This window comes from Convolutriloba macropyga, chromosome 6 (genome assembly GCF_964194025.1).
Source record: "Convolutriloba macropyga chromosome 6, txConMacr16.3, whole genome shotgun sequence".
NCBI lineage: Eukaryota > Metazoa > Xenacoelomorpha > Acoela > Convolutidae > Convolutriloba > Convolutriloba macropyga.
Genome location: NC_134473.1, coordinates 42,635,962 through 42,654,539, shown reverse-complemented (window position 1 = coordinate 42,654,539; position 18,578 = coordinate 42,635,962). Strand labels below are relative to the sequence as shown.

The following is an 18,578-nucleotide window of genomic DNA, read 5'->3' as shown; positions in this document are numbered from 1 at the left end:
CAGAAAAGATGACGCACCTACAATCACTTCTCACTGGACAAGCAAAGAGCTCAGTTAAAGGCTACGGTTGCAATGGTCAATGCTATCACCAAGCCCTGGCCGACCTGAAGAAAAAGTGTGGCAAGCCTAGCGTCATCGTAAACGCGTATTTAGAAAAACTTGCTTCGTTTCCAAGCCCGTCAGCCCAGCGACCCAAAAATTTTGACAATTTTAGCATTTTTATAAACGACTTGGTGAATACTTTTACACGCTTGGAATAAGAACACGACCTCAAATCAACAATGAATATCCAAGTTGCAACACAGAAATTACCTTATAGCCAACTAGTTGACTAGAGCAAACACTCGAGAATTTAGAACCTTTTTCTCGAAACAAGTTGTTCAAAAATGACTCAACAAATCTTTCACAATATGGGAACAATCACTCTAGATATGATCCAAGTCTCATCCAAGGAACATCAAGATATGTATCCACGCAAGACAAGAGTTCCTCCATGAGGACAACTTTGAAATTTAACAAAGAACATAGCCAACACCAAAGACAGTTCAAGAGTTTCAGAAAACAGCAGTAACAATTAGAAGACCAAAATGTTCCTCAAACCAACAGAGCTTCAAAATGTCTGTTCGAGGACGGCAACGAAAGAATTTACATGTGCGAAAAATTCAAAAACATGCCCGTTAAGCAGCGTAAGGACGCCATCCATCAACGCAAAGCCTGTTTCAATTGCCTGAAATTGGGACACTCTTCAAAGGAGTGCCTTTCTACGCAGAGTTGCAGAAGTTGTCACAAACGTCATCTTACACACTTACACGATGAGTCTAGTCAGTCAGCAAACTCAACTCATTGCAGTACCGCTGGATCAGCCGAACGTCCTTCACTCCTTCAGATACTACCCGTAACACTCTCAAGGGATGGTAAGTCAGTAAACACGTACGCCTTTCTGGACAATGGAAGCGTCGTATCAATGATGTTACCGAAAACCGCTTCCGCACTTGGAATCGTTCTTGACGAGAAAAACCAACACACAGAACTACACAAAGGAATTCATGGAACAAAAGGTCTGAATTTCACCAACGTTAACCTTTCGATTAACGGAATGAGTTCTAATCAGACTTTTGATACAGAAGACGTTCAGGTTTCGGCCGACATAGAGTTTCCCCAATATAATTTAGAATGGATTCGAAAAGTGCGTCAGGAATTTTATCACTTGAAACACATTACATACCCCGACGTCGATATCAACCAGATCTCTATTTTGATTGGATGTGACAGTTTTGATCTCATTGCACCTAGAGAGATTCACTATGGTCCTCCAAATACCGCAAGAGCTATTCAAACAGAACTTGGATGGACTGCGTCAGGGAAAACTGATCTACCTTCAGCAGTAACTTGCCAGTCTCAAATTGTCAAAAGTGAGTCTAGAGAGTGCTACGAAATTGACGACACTCTGTACAACGAAGTACTCAGCTGGTACAACGTTGAAAACTTGCCGTCCAATAAGGACGTCACAAAATCAGAGACCGATAAACGCGCATCAGACACTTTGGAATCTACCTTAGAGTTCAAGGAAGGACAATGCCATGTTAGGCTTATATGGAAAAGAAACCCGACCTGCCAAATAACTTCTCTCTAGCCTTCAAACAACTCAACGCCCTAGTTAAGCGACTTGAGAGAGACCCGGAATTGTTAGAGAAATAAACGGAAACAATCGACGAAGATATGAAAAAAGGCTAAATTAAAGAGGTTCCACTAGATAAAACGACTCCAAAAATTTGGCAAGTTCCGCATCAACCTGTCATAAACCCTAACAAAGCAAAAATAAGAAAAGTTGTGATTGCAGCATCAAAATATCATGGTTTCTCAGTAAATATCCAACTCATGCCAGGGCCTGACTTGATGCAAAAGTTGACCGGTGTTATCTGCAGGTTCAGGCAGAAAAAAGTTGCGATATCTGCGGATATTGAAGGCATGTTTATGCAAGTAGGTGTTCGACCACAGGACCAGAAGTTTTTAAGATTTCTGTGGAAGGAAGGCGAAAAGCCAATTTGTTTCCAATTAAGAAGGCACATTTTTGGAGCAATGCCTTACGACGAACAGCGGAGGACAACTGTCAGCAGTACCCTTCAGCAGCCAAGGCAGTCTTACGTTCCTTTTACATGGTTGACCTGTATCACGCAACAGACACAGTCGAAGAAACAATTTCCATTTCAAAGGATCTGAAAAATTTACTTTTGCTAGGAGGTTTCAATTTAACCAAGTGATCTTCCAATTCACTTGAAACAATGAAGTCTCTAAAGAAGACCAGAATCCTAACGATACAAAAGAGTCTACCATTCTGCCACCTATTCCAAAACTCGGAGAAAGAGAAGAACAGACATCAACAACTGATACCGAGAGAGTATTAGGAATACAGTGGTCTGTGTCTAGAGACTCTTTCGTTATAAACAGCAAAACATTTTAAAAAGTGGATCTAGAGAAACCCACCCAGAGAAACATTTTGAATAGTGTTTCATCCATCTATGACCCAATTGGGTTTATTGCGCCCTTCACAGTGCGGTTAAAAACAATCATGCAGGACGTCTGGCGTTTAAGAAAACAATGGGACAACCTTTCACCTAACAGTTTTGATGCAACCCTGAAGTCTCTTATGACAGAAATCAGAAACATTTCCAGCATCGAAAAACCACGATTTCTGTTCGAGGAGAAAAAGACCCCTAAAGAATCAACTCTTCATATCTTTTGCGACGCTTCTCTGACAGCAATGTGTGCCGTAGCATATTTAAAAACAGAGTATACAGATTCAACTTGTTCAATCAATTTTATTATGGGAAAAGCAAAAGTTGCCACGATTCGATAGCAAAGCATACCTAAACTAGAACTGGAAACAGCTGTTATCGGAGTTCGGGTAGCCTTTTTCATAAAGCAACAGCTCGATGTAACAATAAGCAAAACGACATTTTGGTCGGATAGCGCAACGACCCTACAATGGATTTACAACTCCAAAGAAAGACACAAAAATGTATGTAGCAAACACAGTTGCAGAAATTCTTGAAACAACTTCACCATCAGACTGGTGTTATGTTCCAGGTGTCATGAATCCAGCTGACGACGGAACACGAGGGTTGAATTTAAACGAGTTCAAACCGGAATGTCGTTGGTTTAACGGGCCACTTTTCTTGAAACATGACCCAACAAATTGGCCTCCGACTAAAGTGCCAAATTACCCTTTACCAGCTTCAATGGCTCTCTCAAGGGCAAACTAGCCACTGATTGACCCAAAGCAGTTCTCAAGCTTTGAAAAACTTAAATGCGTTCTCGCATTTGTAATTTTATTTATCAGCAAAGTCAAAACTACAACGAAGAGTTTCCACTTGACCATAAAGAAAGTCAATATGAGCAAAATTTAACTACTTAGGCAATCTCAAGAACTCTCATTTGAGGAAGAGCTAGATTGTCTTTGCAAAGACCTTGCCCTTCATTTCCGACGACGGAGTTATAAGAGCTAATGGACGTCTTGCCAATGCAAATCAACTGGAAGAAAACTTACAAAACCCATTAATCCTAAGTGGCAAAGAACATATAACTTTTCCAATGCTTAGAGATATTCACAACCACAATGAACATACAGGACTCGACCATTGCCGTTTCATTGTTCAACAGTCTTTTATTGTAATCAGCCTTCGCTCCACCTTACGAACAATAATCAACCGATGTTTCGATTGCCGTCGACAAAAAGCAGTAGCATTGCAACCTCAAATGGCACCTCTGTCAGACTTTAGAATTCCAAATATTGAAAACTTTTTTCAAAATACGGGTGTAGATTTTTTGGTCCTTTCGCTATAAAGGCCAGCGACAACTTGTATCCAAAACGATACGCTTGCATCTTCAATTGCCTTACCACAAGAGCCGTTCATCTAGAACCAGCTTACCATTTAAGCACTGATTCCTTTATTCAAGCGATACTGAGGTTTACTGCCCGTCGAGGAAACCCTCACCTCATTGTCTCTGATAAAGTAAGAAATTTCGTTGGCGCTTCTCGTGAACTCATTTCAAAAACAAACCAATTCGACCACCAGAAAATCAGTGACCGATTACTCAAAGAGACCATCGAATGGAAGTTCATCCCACCATACGCCTCCCACTTCGGGGGAGCATGGGAAAGACTCTTGCGGGCCTCAAAATGAATTCTCTACTCAGTGATTGGCTCTCAAATGTTGACCGGAGAAACATTTCAGTCGTTCCTAACTCAAGTCGAAGAAATCTTGAACAGCAGGCCTCTGACTTACGTCCCAGACAATGGTTTGTCTTATCAACCGATCACGCCTAACCATTTCCTTATCGGTCGACCTCACAAACGTTTGCCGTCAATATTGTCAATCACTAAAGATTACAACAAGGACTGGAAGAAATGTATTACCCTTTCACTTCAATTTTGGACACGACTCCTGCGCGAATTCATACCCACAATGGCAAGGAGACCCAAATGGATAAAAGACCAGAAGCCTCTCGAAGTTGGTAGCCTTGTATGGATATTGGAAGACATGACTCCACGGGGTATTTGGCCCGTCGGTATTGTGCAAAAGTCGTCTCACAGCAATGATGGAAAAGTTAGATCTTGTGAAATCAGAACTGGGTTCGGGAAACAAACAAGACCAGTAAACAAGTTAGCACTAGTATTTGACGACTAAGAAACGGATCACAACGTCGAAACAGGACACAAATTTATTAAGCAGTAACCACATTGACAACTTTTAACAAATCATTAGCCCTTTAGGTTTTAACTTCAACGCCAAAACGAGGGGGACTGTAATGAACTCAAAATGAACTTGACTTTTGAACAGTCAGAGCCGTAATTTGTAAATAGAACGTGCAAAAATGAGTAAGACCAAGATAACACACCAAGACAATTTGAATTGCTGATTAACAACTTTAAGCAGAGTTATAGATGTAGTTAATGACATCCCCTTTGTTAGATCACATTTTTTAAATCCAAAATATGAACTCAAAATGAACTTGACTTTTGAACAGTCAGAGCCGTAATTTGTAAATAGAACGTGCAAAAATGAGTAAGACCAAGATAACACACCAAGACAATTTGAATTGATGATTAACAACTTTAAGCAGAGTTATAGATGTAGTTAATGACATCCCCTTTGTTAGATCACATTTTTTAAATCCAAAATATAACTCAAACCATAATAGCGAGCTGTGTTAAAAGTGGAAAAACATTCTCATTGGCTTATTTTTGTTGCAGCTTACAAGTTTCATAACATCAAATATAATTTGTCTGGAGCCAGCAGCTGGTTTTACTTTAATTCAGCGTAGAACAATTTGGCTTTTCCTATTTTTCCAATGCCTCTTTTGGTGGGTGGAATTTTATGGGGGTAACTCTTTGTTTTAGGAGCACGTGCACAATTTTATCTTTGGAGTTGAGAACTGGAAATGGTATCTTTTAACAACTCATAAAAACTAAATCAATCTGGTGAAGTAGAATTTCGAAAATTTGTTATTTTAAGAAAACAAAAATTGATTTTTCATTTTATCATAGAATAAAATTCAACAAATCAATACATCAAAAACATAAAAAATTGTGGGCTGTCAGACTATGCTTTTTTATATTAGTCAACATTTTTAATATTCGCTTGTTTTCCACTGAATTTTTATTTCTCCTCAATCCACAATTCTTGGGTTCGATTTTTATTTACTCCTTTATAAATTCCGAATAACAAATTACCCAATTGGCAAATCATTTCTGATGACAATTTTTGACGTGTTTTTTTGTCACGCATTATTTTCTCACATCTCAAAATAACTTTTGCTGTGTTTAATATATAATTAAGAGATGTTTCTATTACTCGGTCTCGAGTGGCAGAGCATTTCAGCGCTGAACCAGCAGATTTCAAGTGTAAAAACTTAATTCAGTTCTGAAGCATTGTATCTCCAGAATTTTTTCTTTATGTGCAGTTCTTCTTCATTATGATTATTTGGAGGTCATAGAGATAACCCAGGTTAAACTTATCCTGTACATTCTGAAATGTACTCATAGCCTAAAATTAGACCTGAGCAGAATAATATCATACTTTTGTAGATTATAACTGGTAATTACTACAGTAGTATACACACGATTTATATATAAGCTAGTTTGTATGCAATTACCACAAAGCCCATTTAGCTTAGTAATTACGACCTGCTACGCAAACTAAATGTTAAAATGTTACAAGTACCCACGCGGAAATTCGAATCGCATGTAAAGCAAACCTTGTTGGCGGGAATTATGCCGAGCATACTATTTTGAATACAGTAAATTTTACTCAAAAATCAAGACTGGCCCGTGTAAATTGAGACATGAACAGAGTACTGGCCATCCAAAAAAAACAGAATGTATCTATACTGATTCACGGCCGATTTACTCTGCCACCAACCTACGGGTAATTATTTAACACTCATATCAACTGAACATCTTTGCCTTGGGAAGCACGGAAGCAACAACGTATCTTTTTGATTTGATTACACCAAGCTAGATAAATTCTTTACTTTCTCCATTATGATTATTTATTTCGGCATGACCGCAAAAGTTAAAAGTGAGAAAGCACATGCGCTAACTTCGAGCTATTTTCACAAATCCAGATCAAGCCTTGGCGGGTAATTTACACTATTCATATAAGCTGATTTACTACGTATATTTGCCAACCATAATCAAACAATAGTAAATTGAACTTCCAAACTGCTGCGTATTTCTGCGTGCCTAGTGTAGACGCAAGAATTATAATAATTTCACTGGACGTCGAACGTCTTAAGTTTACTCTTGTTCTGTTCGTCATTTCTTTTTTTTGAAACATGTAAATTACTCAGACTATAACCCTAAGGTTAGATATCTACATGCTCTAAAATGTTCAATAAATAATCAGCATTGTTATTAATATAGTAATCTTCAAATTGTGCCTGTTCGTTTTTATAGGTTAAAATAGGATTTGAAGACTCCTATTTGTCTATTAACGGGTACTTTCCTGTGTTGACCGAGCAAAAACTCGGTTAAAACATTTTTATAGCAAGTTTTACTGTTAAAAGTTCTTATTGAAGAGGGCAATTTGTTCCACTTTTGAACGCTTTTCAAGATTAAAGATTTGTTACTCCACTTCGTTTTCGTTTTTTTTATAATAATTTGATTTGTTCTCTTGTTCTGTCTGGCGTTATGGCGACTAGTAAACATTTTAAAATTTTCGGATGTTTCCCATTGTTTTATATCTGTTTGTAGCTTCATTAGGCTAACTTCTGAGATAAACAATTCGGCTGGCAGGATACGATCCTTAATGAGAAGATCAATGGAGTGGTCATATCTTTGACGAAAATAACAAACTTTTATTCCCCAGTTAATTTGCCTGTTTCTGCGGTTTATGTTTTTCACTGTAAGACTTTGGAGGAATACTCCACTGAAAGAAAGATGAGAGAGTACAACTGACTTGAAAACATCAATTCTTACTTTCAAAGGTATTTGATTTCTTACAAGATACAAAGAACGAAATGCATTAGCCATTTTGCTTAACACTGAATTCGGGTGATTTTCAAAGGTTAAGTTTGAATCAATTTGTACTCCCAGATAACGACATGTTTGAGCTGGTTTGATAACTTCGCCTTTAAAAGAAATTTCTGGATCCGAATTAGTATGATCTGTAAAGAATAACATCTGTGTTTTATCGGCATTTAATATTAGTTGATTCTCTGTCAGGTATTTGTCTGTTTGTTCTAATATTGTTTCAATTTTTTGGGGAATATTTTCATTACGTTCAAATTTGTATATAATACTAGTGTCATCCGCAAATTGAACAACATCATTTTCACCTTCCAGCTTTTCAGAAAAACCGTTGACATATAACAGAAAAATAAGAGGTCCTAACACAGTTCCTTGTGGAACACCATGATTAATAGTTAATTTATCTGATAAGTCAATACCCAGTTTTACGCATTGTGTTCGATTTTCGAGAAAAAATTTGAGAAGTAAAATTGTTGATTGAGAGAGGTTGAAATTTTCAGCTTTCTTGAGAAAAATCTCATGTGAAATTGAATTGAAAGCTTTTGCAAGATCTAAGAACCCATCACCTGTATCGTTATCTTGCATATTTCCTATTATTTTTTCAATAAAGTAAAGGACAGCATCAGTAGACGACTTTCGAGATTGGAAACCGAATTGTTTTTTGTTCAAGAGCGCAAATTTTTCAAGATATTCTACTAACTGATTAAGTAAAAGCCTTTCAAAAACTTTGTAAAAGTTGGTGTTACCGAAATTGGACGATAATTAGTTAAAACAGAAACATCTCCTTTTTTGAAAATTGGTGTGATTTGTGCATCCTTAAGAATTGTTGGAAAAACTTTCTCTTGAATAGAATCGTTAAATATAATCTGAAGATGTGTCCCAATAGCATATTTTCCGGATTTCAATGCCCAAGCATTGATGTATCCCGGCCTGGTGTATTGTGGTTGTCTAGGTTGTCAATAACTTTATAGATTTCCCTCAAAGTAAAAGGTCTAAAATTAAACTCTTGAAAAGTTCGCTCTATTTTTTCGACGTTCAATGGAACAATCTGCCCTCTGTAGATGCCCATTTCGCTGAACACTCTGTTAAAAGCGTTACATATTGATTTTTTGTCTTTCGTTTTTTACCATTCTCATCAATTTCAGTGATGTTTGGACTGTTATTTTTCTTTCCAATTTTTTTCTTAATGAATTTCCATTTCTCTTTTGTGGTTTCAATTTTCTTTTGTGGTTTCAATTTCGTTCAGTATGAGAAGTATTTAGCATGCGAAGGAATAGTATCACCGTTGTCTTAAAATGTTATGGCTTTATTACGTTTAAAAGAGAGAAAAAATTTGAATTTTGTGACGTTAGTTTTTCTATGAATAAAGATTTGATTTAGAGCGGATGGTTTGGGTTTTGGGGAGGTGCAATTAAATGACAGCAAGCATAAGGAATTAAGTTTTTTCTACGTTTCTTACATTCAAAACGGACAAACATGAACGTATTTTTTTCATTCCGATCGGTATTGTCAAATAAGAAAAACGTTGTAAACTACTTTTTTTATCTGAGCCTTTTTGATTGGCAGGATGTCTGGGCTGGTTCTATTATCTGGGCAAAGGGGTTAAGAAGGATGTGGACGCAGCATATGAGTGCTGGAAAGAGGCAGCTGAGAGGGGCAATGTGCATGCGATGGGATGTCTAGTCATGTTGTACTTCAACAGGAAACTATACAACAAAGCTGCCCAATTAGCTCACAGGTGTGAACCTATTATACAAGGAATTATTTCCGACGAAATTTATCTCATGTTTACCAATCCGACGACTTGTCCCGAGTTGAGTATTTTGACCTATTCCACCGTTAAAAATCGGAAATCGGGATGCGAGTGGTCACGTTTTTCCACCGTTGACAGTTGGGGGGGGGGGGGGGGGGTGGAAAAGTGGACAAATAGGAACTTCCCTCTTTGTTCACCCGAGTCGAGGTGTCACCGCTAAAAATCGCTACAAGATGTAAGATTTGCGGTGAATTTGAGTAAAAGTGTAAGATTTGCGTTCAATGCGATGAATGCGGTAAAAAAAACTTTTAAGCGGTGAAAAAATTTTCAAGCGGTGAACCGGTAAAACTGAACTTCTTTGCGTCTCGAAGGAACATGAAAATTTTGACCAATAGTTTTTCGGGGACAAGAAATTAAACCACAAAGTCACTGCAGATACTTGTGTATAATAATTGATTCTAAACTAAATTTTCATGTACAACTCAACAAAGTCCTATCAAATATGGCCACAGCGATTAGATCCATATACCTTTTACGTTATCAGTTACCTCTGGAAGCACGATTGATGCTATTCAAATCCCTAGTCCTTTCTCATTTAACGTTCAGTGCTCTATTTTTTCAAAACTTGAATTTCTCTGCAATGCAGCGAATTAATCGACAAATCAATTGGGGTATTAAAGTTTGCTATATGAGAAAAAAGTTTGAGAGATATACAGATCTCTTAGTAAAATCTGACATTTTGCCTGCAGAACTTTTAATAAGCCAGATGAGTGTTTCAAAACTTGAGAATGATATTTCATTATTGAAAACACACGGCACTGAGAGTTTTTGTCTAAGTGGTAATGTCTTAGTAAGAAAAAACAACAGAACTGAACAGCTAATTCTCTTAAGGTCGAGCAGCCGATCAATACAAAAAAGAAGCATCCAAAATTGGAATAAACTTCCGCGTGATGTCCGGAGTATCAGATCAAAATCAAAGTTTAAACGCATGTTAAAACAGCATCTGCTCCAACAATTCAAACTTGTACCGTTTGAAAGGAACGTTGGTGGCTTCAAAAGTTATTTTTACCTTTAGAAAACGGAACCACTAATTTTGACTTTTAACATTGTACTGATTTTGTTTATATAATTTTAAACTTGTAATATTTAACCCCTGGGTTATATTTTCAATTTACTTGTTTAAAAAAAGAAAATTTTTCACCGCTACAAGCAGGATGCGGTGAAAAAAAACTTTTCACCGCTGCCAGCAGAATGTGGTGAAAAAAAATTTTTTCACCGCTACCAGCAGAATGCGGTGAAAAAAAATTTTTCACCGCTAAAATCGCAAATCTTACAAATATTCACCGCGCTAATTTCAAGGCTTATCTTATATTCACAGGAAATATCATTGAACTAAGTGAAAGATTGCGCAGTGGATTACGAAATTGGTGACACGCATGAGGTAGAGGTTCGAACCCTTGTACGGCAGTTTCTTTTTTGTAAGAATTACGGTGAATGCGGTGAAAAAAAATTTTTCACCGCAAAATTCAACGCAATTCTTACAAAAATTCACCGCTTTCAGCGTATTCAACGCTAAAAGATGCGGGCGCTTTGCGGTGAAAAAAGTTTTTTTTCGCCGCTATTCACCGCTAATCTTACATTATTTTATGTCAAAACCTCGACCCGCGCACCTTTATTTCACGCCCAAATTCTTAAAGTATACACTACTTGATTCCCTCTTTATGAAGACTTTTGGTTCACCGTTTTCTCTACTCTTATTCCACTTATGTTTCCTAATAACGGACAGATGGCTTTCCTCTTCAGTTTCACCACCCTGGCCGAGGTTGCTGATATATAACAATGAAAAACTTTTGAAGTCGGAGGACATTGAGTCAAAGTCAAGTAAATTTACTTCGATTAAAAGTGCAATCGGTGTTCCGATCTTTACAGCTGGTAAATTCCGATTTCCTTAAAAGGGCCAATCCAACTCTGAAAACGTTACGTAATGAGCGTTACGTAAAGACATCTTTTTTTGCATTTTTGAAAGCTGATAACGTTAGGGGGTCTAAGCAGGTTTAACTACTGAGAAAATGGACCAGTACTGGATTAGAACCAGCATCTCTTACTTGCAAGCCTAATGTGCTACCCATTTACACCAACTGGTCCTAAGCTCTCGAACTTGGGCATCTCTTATGACCCGTTCTCACGTTCTTTTTTGTTCCTCGAGGCTTCATTTCTCTAGCCAAGTATACGTTGAACAAGTAGAGATTATTGTCAAGCTTATCTTATGCACAATTTACATTAGGTTGTTCTCTCTCAACCTTCTAACAGATATCAATTTAAGCCCATGTACTTTTTTGGGTAGCGAATATCTCAAGAAATTTTGCTCCACATAAAAGTCCACAATTCTTGCTTTTTAATTTGCGGTTTGACATTTTTCTGGCAGTTTGACAGTGATGGAGGATTTGGAGGAGGTGGCAGAGCAGAGTGGCTGTCTCCACCACTTTGTGGTCCAGGCAGTATCCAGGGCTGCATTCCTCTATGGTCGCTGTCTAGAGAGGGGACTGGGCATCCAGAAAGACCCAGGGCGCGCCAGAGAGTACTATTCTATGGTGAGAACTGCAAAAATGTTCGAAGAGAAGATCGATTCTTTTGAGTTTTAAAGAGCTAATAAAACTTAACAAACTTCTTTTTGATGTCATTTAGTTTTCTATAAACTTACAGTTAATCGAAAATTTAAACTAGGATAAAGTTAATAACGCAACACTTCAATTCGACATAAACTTATACAACACGGGTCGAGGTTTGGCGGTGAATATTCGTAAGAAATGCGGTGAAAATAAATAAATTTCACCGTGTATTTAGTAATGTGTATATGGTCGATTCCGCACGGTGGAGCCGACTCTATCCATGCTTAAAATTGCAATTTTTGCTTTTATTACATTTAGCTCATTTTTACAAATATTTTCTTTAATTTAATATTTCTTGTTATTTTACTCTAAAAAGACAATAATCACAAAAATAAATTTATATATAAATTCTCTCTAAATATTATAAGAATCGAATTCACTGATAGAATCTAAATTTACCATTACTATCTCTAATGCCTTTATCATCAAATGGATCTATAGCTATAAGCATAATTAAAAAATAAAAATTAGCCAAAAATAAGATAAAACACGCATACTTACGCACACCATGCGCACGCGCACGGCTGCGCATAGTTTCCTAATCAGAATAATGCGCAAGTATGCGGGCATGCGCTTATATCTTAATTTTTTTCAAAAATTTATTATAACTATATTTCCGGCTCAGGGAACCTGCTTCGCAGATAATTTTATTAAGAATATGGCTTTAGATAAGGCTTTGAGATAAGGCTAGAGATAAGGCTTTAGATAAGGTTGGAGATAAGTCCAATGATAATGCTAATGATAATGCTAATGATAAAGCTAATGATATTAAAAATAAATTAATAATCTACTCTTCTAATAATTTATCTATATCTATAACTTTGGCTTTTAATTTACAATATATTAGATAAAATTTATAATACTCTGTTTCTTCTTTTATTTCTTTATCAGGATGAATACCCCTGGCCAGATCTATATTTTTATGAGAATTTTTTATATGGTACCTTAACCCACTAAAGCTAATAATCGAAGGGCAATATTCAGACTTAACTTTAGTTGAATTACATTCTTTACATATTGACTTCTTTTTTATCAAAACCTGTTATTTGTTTTATAACTCTACATCTATTACGAATTTTATTTGTTATACCAATTTTCGTTTCTATATGGTTATCAGTGAACGGACTCCGTCCGTGGCATGCCAAAGGGGCTTCACCTTTGGTACCCCAATTGCTTTGCAGATTAGAATTAGTGAAAGGGGCTTCGCCCTTGGTTCCCCAACTCCTTCGCAGATTAGAATTGGAATTAGAATTTGAATTATAATCAGTGAAAGCGGCTTCGTCCTTGGTTCCCCAACTGCTTCGCCGATTAGAATCAGAATCAGGATTAGAGCTTGAGCTAGAGCTAAAGATGGAACTAGAGCTATAACAATTTGAAGCAGTACCGCTTAACTTAGAAGAAATTTCTTCGACACAGTTACCACTTATTGTTTGATTTCCACATGCACACTTACTAACCTTATCTTTATGTTCTATTTTATAATGAAAAAGCAAAGTGTGTGGGATTCCACATCTATAATTACAATCTAAACATTTCATATGCATTATTTATGAGGAATCAATATTTTTTTTATTTATAACTGATCATAAATATGTATATTTATTTATATTTATAAGTATTTAAATTTGTAATTATTTATAACTAGCTATAATTTCAATTAAATTTCTAGAATGATTTTTAGAGAAGGTGAAAATACCGAAAATTTCCATACGTAGCTTATTAAGAGTATTATTTTTATATCTTTTATCTAAAATCTTTTGATTACCCAACCCAGTTTTATCTCCAACAAAATTTATAACTTCATCTCTAAAATTTTGATTGTTTGTATATAGATCTTTTAAATCATCTCTACCCTTTTCATTTAAAGCTTCCCTATCTTCATCTACGAAGGGGCTCCACCCTTGGTTCCGCAAGCAGCTTCCCTGATCAATATACTCTTCTTGTTGACAGGCATTACTATCTTGTTCATGGGACTTCGTCCATCCGTGAACGGACTCCGTTCGTGGCACGCCAAACGGTTTCGCCGATGCTTCACCATACTCTTGATATGAAGGTGGTAACCCATCCTCACCCCAAGCATAGTTAAATAATGTACCCGTTCTATTTATCATATGACTGGCATGTGCTGTGACTTTTTCTGCAGTTCTTACTGTTGTATCAGGTTTAATACAATTATATATCCAAAATAGTGCACTCAAACCCACTGATATACCCTCTATATACTTTGCCCAATTAGTAGCAATCTTTTCTTTCGTTAGAACATCATTCTGAATTTTAATACCTCTTGAAGTAAGAAGTTTACTAAAGTAGAATATATAGTTATCTTTATTTATAGTATTTCTGTCTGTAGCACTACTCATTAGTGGTGTAATATAATCTATAATGTTATTTATCTCACTATTCTCTAATTCATCTTTTAAACTAAGAGCTTTAATTTCTAGGAAACCAACTCTTGAGTCATATATCTTAGTACTATTTCTATCAATAATAATAAAATTTCCTCTTTGTTATTATACTTAATCTTACCATAACGAATAGCATCATCTGTCCCATCTCTACAATTATAATAACTAATATTTAACTCTTCAATTATACCATGGAAGTCATGCTTACATTCATATTTTGTATTAAAATTCTTAAATAGATCGGCCCCATTATAAGTTGTTACATAAATAGTGTCAATTCATTCCAGCCATAATATCTATCTGAGCTGGTTTATGACACATTACAATCATTTGAATATTTTCATTTCTTCCTTCTGTAAAATAATAAATTATATCCTTATTTATTTTATCACCCATATCATCAAGAACAATTACGCTATTTTGGAATTTGAGTATATTTTTCATTGTGATCATATTTATATCACCCATTTCAAATCCAGCATAGGGAACGCCAGTCTTGGGATCAATCTAATCTTTTTCATCTTTACATACTATGATTATAGACCTCCGGTCAATTTCACTATTTGCTTATGCTCTTGTCCCATCATAGACTTTTGATCTTGATTTTGATTCTGATTTTGATTCTGATTTTGATTTTGATTCTGATCTTGATTTTGATTCTGGTCTTGATTTGGATCTAAGTATAACTTTAAATATTGTCTAACAAAATAAGTTTTTCCCTACCAGTAGCACCATAAACAATAGCATGTAATGGTGACATTTCAAATTCAAATCTAACTAAATTTTTATTCATAAACTCACGAAAGTTTTCTTCTAGTTTTGTATATTTACTTGACAAGTCATAATACATTATAAAACAAACAAATGCTACTAACAGGAGAATGAAAATTAAAGGACCATTCTCCATTTTTAATTGTTGAATATAGTCTTATAATTACACTTAGATTTATAATTAGACTTAGACTTATAATCGGATTTAGACTTATGGGTCTTCGACCATCCGTGAAACGGCTTCGCCGATGCATCGCCATAATTAAACATTATTGTTTATTATATAAACAGTGCTTATCCTAAGTTTTGAAGAATTCAATAATTAATCTGGTAATGATAATGAACCAATGAGTAATATCAGAATAAAAGATATAGGTAAAGATATAAGTCTAACCTCAATAGAAATAATAATGAGAGATAAAAAACCAGAAATGATTAATGAAAACAACTTCAACATTATTGTTAATTTAAATCCAACTGATGGCACTCATTGGGTTCTAATTATAAGAAGGAGAGCTGGTAAGGTTTAATACTTTGACAGTTTTGGTGTTGAGACTCCACCATTATTCTTTGAAGAATATGTTGATCTGGGCTCTAATGAAAGACTACAGGAATATGATGAATCTTATTGTGGGGCTTATTGTTCATATATGATCTACCTTATTGATAGAAGATATACTATAGAGGGTGCTTTGGATATTCTAGTTATTCAAGTTAAATGCCCTGATGCATATAAAAAGTGTCAGTGTTTGGGTTGTAAAGTTGTAGTTGAAGTTGAAGGTAATCAGGGAACCTGCTTCTCAGATGATAATGTTAATGATAATCAGGGAACCTGCTTCGCATATGGTAATGATAATCAGGGAACCTGCTTGGCTAGCCACGAGCAGAGCTCGTTTGCAGATGGTAATGACGATGACAATCAGGTAACCTGCTTCTCAGATGATAATGTTAATGATAATCAGGGAAACTGCTTCGCATATGGTAATGATAATCAGAGAACCTGCTTGGCTAGCCACGAGCAGAGCTCGTTTGCAGATGGTAATGAAGATGACAATCAGGGAACCTGCTTTGCAGATGACAAACAAGAATCCTCCTTATCAGAAGAAGATGACAAAGAATGGTCGAAGGCTCGTGATTCCCCAACCAAACAAAGAGATAAGCCTTGTTCACAGTGTGGATGTGGATGAGGATGGGGAGGGACCCCTTCCCTAAAGGTATCAAGGCTTGGTACACCAGTAAATAGTAAGGAAATATTTTTATCAAAGTTAATGGAAGTCTACAATCATGGATAACTGATAGTAATATAACGGTCTATGCCCTCTTCCCAGAAAACCTCAGAAGTACAGTAGCAGGTCCTAGTGAGTGTTGTAAGACAGTCTTATTAAAGACTCTATTTATACTCGGCATACCATTTGATAGATTATATATCATCGGTCCTACTCGTAATCAATATAATGATTTAGAGTATAAAGATATCGTGTTTGTTAAGGATATAAAAGAATTACCCCACCTTGATGAACTAACATAAAATATAAAGAAACTCATGATATTTGATGATGTTATAGCTAAGGAACCAATTATTTATTAATACTTTTGTAGAGCTAGACATGAAAATTGTTATATGATATATCTTAAACAAAATATATTCTCAGTAGGTAGACAGACTAATAGAGAGAACTGTAATCTATTTATTTTTTTGAACAAACAAACAAAGCCATCACTGCTATATATTATGATCACTTTACTGGATCTCAACTTAGTTATAATGATTTTAGTATTATATGTGAAAAGGTGTAATTACATTGTCATTGATAAATCTAAAAATAGATATGATTGTGGTAATCTGAGAATTAATTGGGATTGGAGAGTTTTAAAGTTTAATAATATTTATAATAAAGTATAAGTATAAGTCTAAGTCTAAATCTATGCTTATCAGGGAACCTGCTTTGCAGATTACTAAGTAGAATTCTAAATCAGATGGACCTTTGTTAAGCTAGTTACACTAGATGGGGCCTCGCCCAGCTGACTACGTCAGATGCAAAGTAAAACTCAATGCATCCCCATTAAAGTCTATAGGGCTTCCGTGCTCATCTTTAATATGAAATTCAATATATTCTATTCTATCGTTTGTTACATTTTGATATAAGATATTAGTCGGTATAATAATGATTAGATAGCCTGGTGGTTCTGTTAGAGTAAAAGTATATAGTATGCCTGTGCTATTGCCATTATCTTTAACACCAGATATAAGATTACAATGAATTTTATTAGTACTAAAACCCATAATATCAATAATCTTTTGAGATGCATATTTACCTTGATCATATACTTTTTTTTCTAAAACCTAGTAATGAGGCCATTGAGTTTTCTACATCAAAGTTAATTGCACCTTGTTTTATTTTCATTAAACAATTCATTGTATTCTTATCGGGTTCTATTATAACATTGCCATTAGTTTATTCTTTTATTAATTGTGCTATTTCAGTTAATTCATATGCACCTGGTGTAACAGCTAAAATCGGTGAAACCGCTTCGCTGATGTTACCTTCATACAAAAATTGATTATTCCTTCTATTCGCATTAAACACCGAATTATAAACAGATAATCCAATTAAACCTAATTTTGTTGTATTAAGTATAGGTTCACTAAAGTTAAACTTTTCTGTTGGATTTATCATTCTAAAGTTAAGTGTATGCTCTTCTTTAGTTTTACTTAGAGTTTCATCTATCTTTCGTAGTTCATATAAAATTAACGAAGTTGTATTTCCCGTGATTAAACTATCAGTCATTTTATTATATTCAAATATTAGATTATATTTATATTGAAACATGGGCGAAGCCCAATAATTATAATTATAGCTTTGGTTATATTTAAATATTAGATTATATTTATGGTTATAATTATAGCTTTGTTTATCCGCGAAGCTGTTACACCAATAGTTAATTATAGCTTTGGTTTTAGTCATAATTATAACTATAGTCTTAGTTATAATTAAAAGTTAAATTTTTATCTAATAAAAATGAACTTTAATTTGGATACAACTTATGGTTATAATAATGATATACACAAAAGTAAGATTATAAAAGATAAACCTAATAATCTAGCAACAATGTATACGGTTAATACTAATACTAATATCATTCTCACTAGAGAAGAGAACCATTTTAATATACACGATTCATATCTAGAAATAGAGTTTTTTGTATCAGATAATGCTGGTGGTGTATTTGCTAAAAATGCTAATATCAGATTAGTCAATTATGGTATGATAGCATTATTTAGTTCAATTAAGCTTGAAACTAGTGGTGGTAGGACAATGGAATATATAGATCATTGTCATCCTAATCTATTAACGTATAAGTTATTAACTAGTACTTGTGATGAATATGAGAGTGGTTTTGTTAGAAATCAAGGTAATAGAGATAGTCAACTCAAAGGTGATCATGAT

General features: G+C 35.2%; 1 protein-coding gene across 1 annotated transcript in view; it reads left to right on the top strand.

Annotated features, from left to right (window-relative positions):
* LOC142341694 (LRP2-binding protein-like) overlaps positions 1 to 18,578 on the top strand; it is a 48,284-nt gene that overhangs the window by 17,221 nt on the left and 12,485 nt on the right. The window contains exons 7-8 of the mRNA XM_075392848.1: positions 9,098 to 9,269; positions 11,710 to 11,875. Of these exons, the coding sequence (XP_075248963.1) occupies positions 9,098 to 9,269; positions 11,710 to 11,875 (338 nt within the window). The remainder of the gene's footprint in view (positions 1 to 9,097; positions 9,270 to 11,709; positions 11,876 to 18,578) is intronic.